At 38.3% G+C, this 14330-nt stretch overlaps 2 protein-coding genes across 6 annotated transcripts in view; both read right to left on the bottom strand.

The window, feature by feature from the left end:
• Window positions 1-2726: 2726 nt before the first annotated feature.
• On the bottom strand, window positions 2727-11383 carry LOC137980230 (uncharacterized). 4 transcript variants are annotated; one of them, XM_068827625.1, is made up of 3 exons: window positions 11211-11383; window positions 5608-5773; window positions 2727-5318 (listed from the first exon to the last, which is right to left on the bottom strand). In XM_068827625.1, exons 2-3 carry the CDS (start codon window positions 5750-5752, stop codon window positions 4777-4779), a joined length of 687 nt encoding a protein of 228 aa, XP_068683726.1. In that variant the 5' UTR covers window positions 5753-5773; window positions 11211-11383; the 3' UTR covers window positions 2727-4776. The 4 variants fall into 4 exon arrangements, with proteins under 4 accessions (XP_068683726.1, XP_068683724.1, XP_068683725.1 ...); XM_068827623.1 differs by lacking the exon at window positions 11211-11383 and adding an exon at window positions 6234-6362; XM_068827624.1 differs by lacking the exon at window positions 11211-11383 and adding an exon at window positions 5980-6290.
• Window positions 11384-12613: 1230 nt separating this feature from the next.
• LOC137978586 (pleckstrin homology domain-containing family H member 2-like) overlaps window positions 12614-14330 on the bottom strand; it is a 30998-nt gene continuing 29281 nt past the window's right edge. Inside the window, exon 30 of one of the 2 annotated variants that reach the window (XM_068825578.1) lies at window positions 12614-14330. This exon is cut by the window's right edge and continues 99 nt beyond it. In XM_068825578.1, the coding sequence (XP_068681679.1) occupies window positions 14250-14330 (81 nt within the window). In that variant the 3' untranslated portion in view covers window positions 12614-14249. The other variant, XM_068825577.1, reaches the window with a different exon arrangement.

The raw sequence follows: 14330 nt of genomic DNA, 5'->3' as shown, positions 1-14330 counted from the left end.
ATAGCTGCCCCAGAAGCTCAAGTTCTTCTAACACAGGAACTTCTAGAAAATGAGCAGTATCCTTTTGAATTTGAAGAATTTTCACATTCAAGTTTTGTTGAAGGCAAACTGCGCTCATACATTGATTTTTGGCAGATTATTTAAGTCGCTTATTTGATCCTGATGACTGGGGTTTATCTTTAGATTCTTCCAGATTTATTGACAATGTTTGGGGTCCCCATACTGTGGATCGTTTTGCCAATTTTTTGAATAATACGCTTCCACGGTTCAACTCTACATTTTGGAATCCTGGTTGAGAGGATATTGATTGCTTTGTTTTGAATTGGCAAGGAGAGAATAATTATGTCTGTCCGCCTTTTTCGCTTATTCCAAGAGTAATTCTGCACATGAAAAACTGTGGTGCTTTTGGTACATAGATTGTTCCGCTTTGGCTGTCAGCCCCTTTTTGGCCTATGCTTACAGTAGATGGTGTTAATTTCAAAGACTTTGTTGTTAGTTTTATGGATATTCCAACTTCTAAAGAGTGCTTCACCCCAGGTTTTTGTAATAGTATTTTTGGTAATGAAGACCTTTCCTTTCGAGTTCTAGCTTTAAGAGTTAAGTTTTAGGTTAAGTCCTTTAGTCTTGTTTATTAGTTTACATCTTCATTCGTTTTTTCATTAAATTTAATTGCTTCTCTATTTTTTGGCATGCTTTCTTTGTATCTCTTGGGCGGCGTGCGGTCTCTGGTCGAACACGCCGCATCCAAATGGGTCTTGTGACATGATTGCGCACGCGGGGCATTATGAAGACATTTAAGAGAGAGATGAATTTTTCCGCGTTTTGAAAATAAGCGGGAAAATATTCTCTCGATGGTATGTCTATCATGGGAATTGTTGGTGGTATAATAAGAGGTGTCAAGGTTATCTATTCATCTTGGCGTTTCGCAATCGCTAACAACTTTATTCTTTTGTTTTGTTTTTGTGTTTTTTCTCTCTTTTCAGGTGATCTTGACGAGGTGCGTTTTCCATTGTTCTCAGACATAGAGTTCTTGGCTTCTCTAGCAGATTCGTGTATATTTTTTATTTTTCAGGGGCCTTTTGTTTGCTTAAGGACCATCTATGCTTGTTTGTTAAAAGACCATCTGTGCCCGTACGTGAGGGGGACCATCTGTTCCCGTACATGAGGGGACCATCTGTGCCCGTAGATGAAGGGACCATCTGTGCCCGTATGTTAAGGGACCTTCTGTGTCCGTTTGTTTGAGTTATTGGTTTGTTTATCAAGATAAATTTGATTTCTTGATTTGAATGATTTGATTTTCTTTAATTTTGTTTTTTCTTGTTGATTTATTTCTGATTGGATCATTGTTTTACGTTTGTTTTATCTTTAGATATTTTTCAGACCCTTATGTGGCAAGATTTTCAAGATTCCACCCCCCCTCGTCTTCTAAGTATAGCCGAGGATGTTAAACAGACAGTCTTCGTGTCCAAAGCTGGCGGTTCGATTAGGACGTACCTTGGAGGTTTTAACAGCAGGAAACGCTGGGCTAAATCTAATGGTCTCAACTATTTGCCTGCTAATCCTTTCATGTTGCCATGTACTTACAAGTAATTTTGCAAAGTGCCTCTTCTGCTTCTCCTATCAACAACGCTGTTTACAGTGTAGATTGGGTCCATGGGTTAGCTGGTTTTCAGAAAGTGTCCTCTCATTGTTTGGTCCAGTCCATGATGGGTGCATCCAAACGTGTTTTAGCTAAGCCCAAGAACAGGAAAGAACCGATTACGCCTGAGATGCTCCAGCAGTTGGCAGGAAGTCTTAAAGATAAGTCTTGTGTTGCTAGTTGTAAAAACTCTCGCATTATGTTTGATCGGTTTTGCTGGTTTTCTGTGCTTCAGTGAGGTATGCAGCGTGCGTGCCTGTGACGTTAGTCTGTACTCTTCTCATTGTGCTCTGTTTCTAGAATCTTCAAAGGCAGATCAGCTAAGAGAAGGAGCCTGGATAAATATTGCTAGAACAGACAAAGATACCTGCCCTGTTGCTGCTCTCGAGCGATACTTAACCGCAGTCGAAATCAAGCTGGATGAAGACCTTCCCTTGTTTCGTGCACTGGCTGCTCCGAGAAGTTCCACGAAGGTTCGACAGCACGGTTTATCCTACTCCAGAACTAGAGAAATTGTCAAAGAAGCTTTTAAGGACATTACGGATGTATCCAAGATCAGTTTTCATAGTTTGCGAAGTGGTGGTGCCTCTGCTGCAGCCAATGCGGGGATCCCTGATCGTTTATTCAAGCGTCACGGCCGTTGGGCTATTGACAATGCGAAAGACTGCTATGTCCAGGACAATCTGGACTCTTTATTGTCAGTTACCCGAACATTAGGCATTTGATAACCGAGCCCAGCAGGTTTTAAGGGATGTGGTCCATAGGGATTTTTCCCCTAAGGTTGCGTTGCGAGTATGTCGGGGTTTTTTCATCCTACGGATACTAGTTCACTCCCTTCAATTCAGTTATTTCATTTACTTTGTAAATTATCGTAAGGCTTATTTAACCCTGTTAGCGGTCCCTGGTCGAACATGCCGCATCCAAATGGGTCTTGTGTCATATGATTGCGCACGCAGGGCATTATGAAGACATTTAAGAGAGAGGTAAAATTTTATAATCCAATCTAATTCCCAAATAGTCTGAGACAATCCCTTTACTTATAAAAAGGAGATCAAAGCTGCTGATACAAACAAATATTAACACACAATTTTCATCTGCAGTAGCAGCCTTTATCAAAACCAGTATAAAAACAATATTTAAACCAGTTCTTTAAAAAAAAATCAAATAACATTAAGTCGTACCTTTTAAGGTCAAAAACAGTATTCAGGTATTACATCTATATTAGTTAACTTAGCTTCTCATTTAGCTTCTTTATCTATTATTTTATAATATTATTGATAAAGGCCATATGAAAAAAATCTTGAAAATGATTTGAGAAAATTTCTTTTTCTTGCAATAAATCAAAATAACCTATAAAATAATAAGACGTTTTTCCAATGGTGTGAGAATATAGAAAAATTTCAACCTTTCCAGCAATTAATTATTATTATACCTTTTGTTTTGGTATGTTTGACATACATAGTTAACCCCACTGACAAACCATAACATATAACTAAAGATACATGAATATTCATTACAAGATCAAGCTCTGTCCAGATAATAGTACATACATATACAAAATAATATAAATATACATATCTCTTTGCATACCACTGAAAAAATTCCTTTTACAACCTGTAATTCACTACTTTACTTTTCGTGAATCTCTTAAGATCTTTTTTAAGATCAATATTCAAATGGTATGGTAAATACAAAAGTTTGTCTTATCTGTCCTGTGAAAACAATAATATTATTATTGTGGGCTGTTTACAAGGAGGGAGGAAAATCCTTGCACTTGCAAGAATTTAGAGAGTATAACAATTTTTTTTCCGAGGTTTACAAACAGAAATTTCAGTTGGGGATATGCTTCATGGGTAGACTTGCCACAGCTAAGATTGTTTTATCGAAACTTAAATACCGGTAGGATCTAAAAGTAGTCAACATGGTGCTAGTCTCCCTACGTCCCAGCTAGGAAGATTCAGTTGATAGGAACATCCAGGCACAAAGGCCAAACGCAATTTTTTGCTTTAAACTTCAATAAAGAAAACAAGATGCTAGGATGATCCATCTTCTGAGATCTTCCTTCCACTGGGTAAACAGCCCCTCAGAATACAGCAGTTGAGTTGGTAAATTAGTCAAGTCATTGCACTTCGCAGTTTTCTCCCATTCTCTTAACACAGTCGAGTTGGTAATGCAACTGTCCACTCATAATATTATGTCTGATAACCTTTATAGAAAGCTTAAGGCCTCAATGGTTGGCATTTCTCAAGGTGACAGACTACAATTGTAGCCTGTGCTGAAAGGCAAGCTTTCTGCAAAGATACTATGACCAAAAACAAATATTTCAAGAGCCTGGACTCTTGTGAGGACCAACTGAAACAGTATGTTACCTGAGAATTTTACTAAGCTATGTGGGTTTGAGCCAGGGGGACAAAGCGGCCCAGATAGGGATTCTTAACTATGGAAAAAGGTACAAATGCCTGATGATGAACAAACAGTTCCGTTGAGAGATCTCTTGTTTGTATCATCCAGAATGCAACGAAAGGTAACATGAAAGCCACTTTCAGTAAAATGGAGAGGCTGTAACAAGTGACATGTTTTTGTCGCGCTGAAATGTCATAATAATAATACTGATTCTGTTAATCTAAAAGAGGATTTCATTGCTTCCTCTAAACAAGCAGTTATGTATTTTGATATTGTGCCAAACTGACCGAAAACAACTGACCTCACTGTTCGGCGAAGAAAACACACTTGAAAATATCTGAGCGAGTAATTATTATGGCCGTGTGATAAGGAAGATTCTAACAAACCAATTTTCATTTAAAAACAAAATTGTTGAGTGCGCCACGCTATCATATAGACTTGTCGACCACGACTAGCAACGAATGCCTACATGCAGCGAGCTATATACATATTCCGCCCACTGGAAGAAATAACGCAATAAATGATTAACTTTTAATTTCTACAAAATATCTCTTTTGATCACGACAGATCAACGCCCACTCGACGTAAGAATCTATGTACAATGTACGATAATTAATATATTTAAGTATATAAATATATATCTCCCCTCTGCGATCTAGGAATTTAAATAAACGCCGGGGACAAATGTACATTACAAATATTTTCCACAACCAAGCCTCGCTTCGTTTTAAAACTCACGTTTCGAGGGCGCATATATAACTATGAAAAACACTGTCGAGTTCTCCAAATGTTGATTCTCTGTCGCAAGAGATTTCCTCCACTGGTTCAAACACATCGTCTTCAACATCTCCAGCGAGGACATCAGACAGTGTACAGTCATTGCAAAAGTTTTCTTGCGGTGACGATGAACTACTATCAACGTGCTTTGTTCGAGGGTTTTCCGTGACATTGTTTTCGAAAGTTAACCGTAGTATCTTGGAAGTCGGAGGCGAAGCTTCCTCTTTTGTACAGGATTCTGTCGAGTGTAGAGTCACAACTCCACCGCAAACAAATGGGTTTTCCTCCGCATAAATTTGCTTGTGTAACATTTTCAGTGTATTGTTTATCAAAACAGTTCTTCTTAGACAGGCCTCCGGGTCTTCTAACCGACGTAACTTTTCAAAAGTTACTTGAAGGATAAAGCGGCGTTGATCAACAAGCGAAATGGCCGTGGTTTCACTAACGGCATTGCAGGATTCTTTTCTCTTGATTCCTCTTTCTTTGAGCCGATATATATCTGTGAAACAAGAGATTAATAAGTAAATAGGTCAGGGCACACACATTAAGTGGCTTTTAACGAGACGCGAGACCTTTTCAAAAAGGCTGAACTTTGATAATTAAACAACAGAGGACAAAAGGATGCTAGTCAATGCAAACACAATCGGTCAAGCTTGAGATCGCTGCATAAGAATTAGGGATGAATAACCTTATCTGCATTCCCCTTCTAACTGCACTTTTCATGCATAATAAGGTGTCATGAGATAGAAACATAGAGGAATTCAATTAGGTGTGTAAAATTGGCTTACCTTCATCCCCTACGTTATTACAATGAAAATTGAATTCACCGGACGGAGTTTCCCAATCGTCTGCGAGCAATGTGTCGTCTTCGTCCAAACACTGATCTTCCATCGCAAACGACCACAAATTCGTAACAGGAATTACAAGGGTCATTCCACATCGCCTAAATCAGACCTATATAGTACATGAAATGTTATTACAATAAGGTATTACAATATCCGCATGATAGCGCGTACAATCACATGGAGCTTGGATGGGTAAAGTAAAAAAAAATGTAACTTGCGCCGGCTCAATTGTCAACGACGACGGCAAAAGGCGAAGGGAAAATATTGACATCGTACTCTCTAAATTGGTTTATCGATGCCAAATCACAAACATACCTACACTAACAAATGCGAGAGTAAATAGGCTGAAGGATTCCGAAGTTAAATGAACAAATTTCCCCGGCTACTATTAAAAATGATGAAGCTACATCCTTTCCACTTTGTTGTCCTCAAGACACTAATCAAAACCATCACAATCATTAAATATGAAAGTTGCTTTAGCGTGCCATTATTCGGGTTCATTACAGCTTTCTATGCTTTGCAAATTACCACACATCATCGGTTGTAAAATAATATCAAAGCCATAAGACCTTCAATGAAGATAAAGAGGAACTAATCTGGATGTTTTCAGCCAAGGCGCGGCAGATGTCTCAAAAGGAACTGTACGCTCTGTTTCACATATCCTCGCACCACCACCCTTGTCACAAATCGCCATTTGATTGGCTTTCACTGCATTGAGCGGGCTTTTCTATTGTGTTCACTGTCAATACTTTGTCAACACACCTGTCGATGTTTGTCACAGTCAGCCAATCGGAAGTGATGGATTCCGGACGCAAAGTACCTTGCATAATAATTTTTCAGTCTGCGATTTTCTACCCGTTTTACGATCGCGGTACCTAAATATTTTATTCGCGACTGGAGACACACATCATTTATTAAAATGAAACTCATCTCAACATTGATCTTTTCCAATTGCAGGTTTCGTATTTGTAACGCGTCGTGTAATTAGGTAAATAAAATTATTCAGCCGCTAAAAGTTAGAAATTCAGTGTAGTTTTTATTCCATGTGTTGCGTCTGTTACAAGGCGACGAATGCGGGGGAAGGAGGTTGCAATGTTTGGCAAAAGATTTCGTAATCTGAGGAGATTGTCAAGGACTTCGCCAAAATAAGAATGGTTTTGATTGTTTTTTTTCCTTCAATGGTATTGACAGTAAATTTCAGAAAAAAAAACCTAAAATTAGGGAGTTATTTGAATGTGTTGTATGAATCAAGATTTAAAAATTTTTGAAAGTGCCCTTGACGCTTATCCTTAGAAATAGTTTTGACAAGACCGAAATGTAAAAGCGAATATTAAAATATTAAAATAATCAAGCAATATGAAAGGATGAAAAAAAACCAGGTTAATAAAATACTTCTCGCGTGTACACATGATGAGGATCTCCGGGATTATCATACAGTAATGGAAAGAAAACATGCATATTATCAAACGTCGATAATCTGCCTCGGAAAAGGACTGAAAACATTATTCCTGGTTTATGTCAGTCTCCATGCCATCAAACACTTGAATTTTCCTCGCCGGCTTGGTGTTGAGGAAAAGTTGTGGAAAATACTGCAAAGGGGTTCGTTACCATCGCCCTATCCGCTGCTACCATGACCTCTAAGAAGTTAAGGTTTATTTAAAGATTCTTTCGCACTTTTGCGAATAAATAAATAATATATTTGAAATAAGTTCCAACGCTGATTTACTTTAACATTCAAACAATGTACGCTTTTCAGGCCTTGTGTTCTCAACTTTTTGATTGATTTGCTTGGAGAAAAAGCAAGAAACGAAAGAGAGATATGCGAATCATAACGAAAGCTTGAAATTGACCATTATGATCTCGCCGGGATGACATATTGTTTGAAAAGAAGTCATAATTTAATTTATACGAAAACTCAGCTCTGTTAAAAACCCATTTGTTTACCTTCTAAGGCAATGAAAATCATGTCTATAAAAGCCCTGTCTGTTTTCCTAGTACCCAGTCCAACCCACCTCATCAACAGTATGATCCTTGTTTCCCAAGAAATATTTATCAGATATTTTTGCAAAAAAAATCTTGTTTCTCTTTCTAATCCATGCAAGCGCCGAGGGTAATTTTTAAGTCTCTTGAATATCATTAGTAAATTACAGATATCACAATAAATAGCCAATAAGCTTTCACATGGAAAACATATCGCACGTTTCATGACGTTTGATTACTTTTCTAAACAATAAGATCTTTTTAATTAAAAACTCATTGCTTTTTTATCTTTACTGTAACTGGAGAGAAAAAGTTTTACTTGATGTAAATTCGTTATATAGAAATTAACAGTATGATTGACTTGGTTGCGTCAATTTTGAAAAAGAGGATGAAATTCAGTTTCACTTGTATTCCCCATTGCTAGTTATAGGTCCAGATAAATTTTGTCTAACGTCTATTTAATTCCTTTCCAATTCTCTTTAATTGGAGATTCATATTGAAAGGAAGTGGTTCTGAAGAAGATTATGTACAAGTTTGTTGCAGTAATTAAGTCACGTTTAATTATTAAAAGCTCTCCGAAAATAAGATATTTCAATTGTGTTTTAAGCGGATTAGTAAATGTGGTGTCTAGATAAAAATTGGGAACTTCGCAAGCTCAAGAAAGCAACTTTTAAAAGAGAACTGAATGATGTACCGTAACGAATAGGATGTTTTCAACCAAACTCTAGGGACATCAATAACAATAGAGAAATGTACGACTTCTGGTGGACGAACAAAATTAAGAAGCTCACGAGAGATTTTTTGTTTTCGTCCACCAGCATGCCGGCGATGACGTCACGTGAAAACCTCCTATTCCTGAATGTTGAGCCGTACGCCACATTCATCTCTCTACGTGTATGTACCTTAATTTTGCTTTATGCCCAAAATTCTAAACTTACTGCTTTGAATTTTCTATCTTTTTTCTATGTTTGTGTAGGAAATCGTATTCATCCGAGCGCTTTTTTTTTATTTATGGTCACGTTTTGAAAGTTTTCAAAATTTCACGAGCCTTACGTGATCGCGCCAGTGACATTTGAGACCTTTCAAAACATCACTAGTCACCATAAATCACGCAGTGCACGTTCATTACAAAAAAAAATACAAAATTACTCCATTTCTATCTTTCCATAGCAACTTGCTATAACCTATTTAGACATTCGTGAGTACATCTACATAATAATTTATTGCCCCTGCAGGGTTTTCTGGGCCAAAACCCGAGGAGGCAACCCAGAGGCGCCCGCGTAAATAGGGAAAATATGTAAATTGGTAGGTAAAGCAAACCGAGAGCGCAAGGTGGTATCAGTATTGTTCAACCGGGCCTGCAAGGTGGTATCAGTATTGTTCAACCGGGCCTGCAAGGTGGTACCAGTATTGTTCAACCGGGCCTGCAAGGTGGTATTGGTATTGTTCACCGAGTTCGCGAGGTGTTCTGGGTAACGAGGAAGCGTCGATAAGCATAGCGATAGAAGGTGATTAATTTTCGAATATTTACAGCGATTTCTTTTACTTTTAAAATTAAAGATTATAGTATCTGATAGAAAATCATTGCCTGGGTCAGAAATCAATCAAGTGTAAGACACAAATCAGAAACAGGGGTGACAGACTGAAACCATAAACTGCTAGACGCAATGCAAGATACGAAAGATGAAGACGAAATGTTGCCTTCTAGTTGATGTTACTGTTCCTGTTTTAACTATCATATTTTCAAGGCATTTGCTATAAATTATGTAAATTGATTTTCAATTGATAGCGTATAAAATAAACGTTGATGGAAATTGAAAATAAACGCTGTTTGTTGTTACCCATCCTTTAGTTGCATCTTTCAGTTTCATTTACCAACCTAATTACATGTACCATAATATGAAGACATCACAATGGCCGTGTTTTCATGAGCGGATCTTCAGGTCACTTAGCTAGTGACAACCGAAAATTCCGTGTAAACAGTTCCTTTCCCAACCCCCTTAAAGTTAAGCGAGTCGGCAAATTTCAATAAATTCTCATTAAATTACTTTCGGCCAATGAGGAGTGGCTCGCGGTTATTCAAATCGGAAATACAACAGGCGTGCTATTTTTATTATTGTATCGGCACGTGCTCTCTCCTCGTTTAATCTTACCCGTAAAACATGTATCATTTTAAAGTCGCTTAACGCTTAACGAAGTCTGCAAACAAACCACTTTCAGCGAGATAAAGGCTGTCGTGAAAACACGGCCAATGTGCAGCACATATTAGTTTATTGGAAAGCACTTAAACTACCATCTATATTATTTCAGGCGGGGGCAGATGTAGTGAAAACTATTTTACACCTTAATTATGTTTTATCTTTTCACCTTATTTTATCCTTCTACGTTTTTTCTGTCTTTTAAAATAGGAATGCTGTTTCTTTGATTGTATGCGCCTACTATTTTCAGTCTTGGTGAAAATGGCCTAGTGAGAAAAGCTAGCTATACGCAAATTGCGGGCAACCCTAGTCTGTAGTTTTCTCTTACAAAATAAATTCAGTGTTGTCGTTGAGCGTAAAGCAAACTCACAGTTTTTTTAAAAGATTTTTTTTCAAAAGTTTACCCTTGAGCCATGGAACATAACCGCCAAACGACGGAATGAATCCGTTGGCAATTTCTGAAGGGACTTCAGTCAAAATGCGAGCGTGACCAATGTCACCCTCCTGTAATTTGTAACCACAAGTCGCAAGACCTGGATGGATTTGGAAAAAAAAATTTTTTTTCAATCACTGGCCTTTTATAAAAAGTTCTTTCCCTAATGTTTGCTTGCTCTTTCTTCAGAGCGACGCTGCGTTACATTTACATGTTACACCCGAGCTGCAATAAAGCAAAGGTGTAATATGTTAACGTTACGCAGTAACAAAACCTCTATATTACATGTGTCCTTTAAAAAAATACAACCACTTACAATGCTTCGACGGTTTCCGGCGACCCAGGGACCGGTTGCTCGAATCCTGGTTAGCGCTAACCGTTGGTTAAGAGGTATCAAAACCTATAGGTTTCCATGGTATTTAACGCCGGTTAGCGCTAACCATGCTTCGAACAACCCGGGCCAGAACTACAGTAGCAACAACGGAACTGTAGAAAGCTGAATTAAGGTAATGCGATCATTTTCAGATCTATTTGTTAAAACGCGTGCCAGATTTAAATTAAGTGGAAGTGTATAAAGACAATTACTCGCGTGGTGTAAGGACATCGAAGACCACACGCGACAAAAACAAAAAGAAGGGCAACATCACTTCAAAATTTTGGACCGAAGTTTTTTTTCCCTGAGTGTGTACCTCTCAAAGACATGTGACACGCCTTTGGCCACGTATCCAACGTCAACCAAAGTATAAATTTTCAGGGTACCTGACAAAGTTATGTCTCGCAGTAAAATTCGATGAACATCTTTACAGTTTCGCCTGCTCTCAAGGTCTCATCAATCCCGACAATCCCATCTCCTCCCCTCGCTAAAATTCTGTCAAAACTCGTTCAACCTTATATCTTTTTGCCCTTCTCCCCCAATATTGAAACGTGTTTTTTACCTTAATGAGTTTTACCAGCTTCTCCACTGAACCTATCTGATCTGCCTGTAGGCTTCTCTTGAACTTGGCCCCAAAATGAAAGGATTTAAAGAATAAGAAAAGCTCTGTCCGAGGCAATTCACGACTGAATAGACTTTGTTCATAGTGATGGATGGATAAACCCCATGAAAGTCACACGCAAGAATCAGGCTATAAGCTGGTCAAAGGACAAGTGGGGTATATGATATGACGAATAACAAAAGCTTTACTGAGTGAGTGCGGGAAACCTTTAGAGTGACCGATCAAAAACGCATTAAACAATTAAGAAGATATGACAAATTTAAAATAGGGATCTGTATTGTATAATTGGGGTTTGCTAGAGAGGAGGGGGTGGAGTTAAATGCTCTTTTGTTCCAAGTCCGTTGGTTCCCCGAAATACGTTTTTGTCAAATTCTACCTTTCCATGGAATTCTGTGCCATGATCTCCACTCTTACAGGTAGAGGGACATAAATTCCAAGAAGCAACGTTCGTTCTATTATTACTGAGTTCTTATCATACAATCAAAACAGTTTCAAGAGAGCTCAATATGCAATGTAACGTAAATTCGTACTCGTGCTAAAAACAAGCTATAACAGGATTAGTCCTGGTGAAATTGGAAACCTTTCCAAGTCGGTTACGTACAAGGTTATGTCAGTTATGAATGAATAGAAATGACAATAAATGACGACAAATGTATTTGTGTCAGTATCTCGCAAGCTGTCGAAATGATCTACGCCGGTAGGTAGTACGGTGGGCAAGACAGCGAGCAAAGAATGGTGAAAGGTTTTGACGCCCGGTCTTTTCCTCATAAATATTTTGCTGATTGATTCGTGTTATTTAAATGCCACAACCTCATGATGCACGCGTTCTTCAGCCGAAAATAAACGAGTTGCAAGGGATGCTAGTAGGAATTGCCAGGAGTACATTCAGTACGAAGCATGAGAGCGACTGTATCTTCGTCGCGACTAATCTTCCAGTCAAGACTTTTTTCTTTTTGCTGAAATTGTTAAGGCATCAATTCTAAATTCTAAGGGTTTGCTTATTATTACGTACTACGTACACCTTTGTCACACTTGTATAGCGTTTTTATTGAAGCACCAAGTGCCCATACTGGCTCACGAGACAATAAGGGCCGCGAAGAGAGAGACGAGTTTCGTTATACACACCATTATTTCCAAGTGTCCAAGCTATTTCATTCTCATATTTTCCTTCTTTCAAATTCAATTCCTGGTCTCAGCAAGTGTGTACTATGCGAGCCTCGGTTTTCGGAAAGGGAAGGTTCCTGAGCAGGAGATTGATGCCGCCCAATTAGACCAGAGTTTGAAACTACAAAAAACATTAAGCGGAATAGCAGTATCAGCAGTACTCATTACTATACAAACGGCTGAAGCAGAAGACGAAAAGTTTATTTGATAACTAACAATTGATTATCAAACACGGCTGATATACAATGGGCCGTTTCCATTCATACGGAAAATAACTCTGTTATTTTAACATATACGCACTTTCTTTTTTGTTTGTCTTACAACTGGAAGATTCAACAATTTGTAAATAGATTACTTTGATATCATATGGAGTCATAGTCCGAAACGTTCAATTTTTCTCGTTTGTTCTGGTTTGTCCTAAATGACCTTCTTCCGTCAAAGTTCTAAGATATCAACTTTCTTAATTTGTGGATGGAAAGTTGCCCAAGAACGCCAGACAAAAATAATTACTTTTTAGATTCTTAACACCACAGATGTTATAATTGAAGACTCACGAAAACCACAAAACGTAGATGCCTTCGTTGTTTGAAATGGAATCAAATTAAATTTACAACTAGTCTAATATTATGCACACTGAAAAGGTTGTATTTAATAATACTCTAATAAAAATTGCAGCATTTCTTTTGAAATATTATAAAATGTATTAGAATACAGACTTTTCCAAAGATGAATTTCTAATTTAATTCATGAGCTATCGATTGTCAACATGTCGCACGCGACCAGCACGCGAGAGGAAATGCGCTTGACGCCGTGCGTGACATCTCACAATCTTAGACCCGGCGGTTTCCGAAATAAAGAACTTGCCGGCAGGCAGCAATTACATCCTTACATGTATTACTGTGATTAACCTACAATCTCGGACAAAACTGTTGAGACAGTGACACAAATTCACCTTCATTTTTACACACCCCTACTTACTTTCCCTTTCCACTCCTCCACCCCCTCAGTCCATGTTGCTCAGTGAGTATTGTCATATGTTCTACAGTATACCTCCGACCAAGATAAATCAACATCGAATTTAGGGGGAGGGGAAAGGGCGGCTTTTAAGTGGAACATTTGGATAAGTTGTCTCAACAGGTTTTGTCCGCGATGGTAGCTATTTGAAATTTACATGCATAAGCTAATGACACAATATTGATTGTAATATTTACATACACCGAGCTTGGCTCAAAAGCTAGCATAATCTACAAAACAAAAGGTTAGAATCTCTCAACACATTCCTTCAAAGAGCAATTACGGTAGCCCAAGATGTCTTTACATTTGGTTATTACTTAAGCAACGGGTTCGATTACATCAATTGTACCATTCATTAAGAATTCATAAGGGTGATTGCAAATTGAAGAGTGCAGTACATACATTCGTTTACATGACGGATACGGGAGATCTGACTTTGCCCACTAGACTGCAAGCATTCCTTTCTATACGTCAGGAAAGCCGCGCGCTGTTCGAACCAATCGTGTTTATCCAAACCTCTGTCAGCCGTTTCTCTCGACTGTGTGTCAAAACACGTCTGGTTTAACAAGCACGTAGCTCAAGTGACACAGAAGCTAGCAGTGTAGCAGTGTAATGAAAGAAATGTTACTTTGGTTTTTGTTGACTGCTGCAAAATGAATTGAACAAACACAGGGAGGGAAACAAAATCAAATAAACCACGAACTCCAACCATTACCACCACGGTGACCCTTGGAAAAAATCATTAACTGATAATAGAGAGCACACTCGCTAGACAAACGAAGCGATGAATCTTCAATGCATTTACAAAAGTCCAACGGTGGACCCAGGCACCATTGGCCATTCAGCGCTCTCAAGGTCCCAGACCTTCACGTCCATTCCCTT

The sequence above is a fragment of the Montipora foliosa genome, chromosome 12, assembly GCF_036669935.1.
Source record: "Montipora foliosa isolate CH-2021 chromosome 12, ASM3666993v2, whole genome shotgun sequence".
Taxonomy (NCBI): domain Eukaryota; kingdom Metazoa; phylum Cnidaria; class Anthozoa; order Scleractinia; family Acroporidae; genus Montipora; species Montipora foliosa.
Note: the sequence above shows the minus strand (reverse complement) of the source record. Positions and strands in the feature narration are given on the sequence as shown.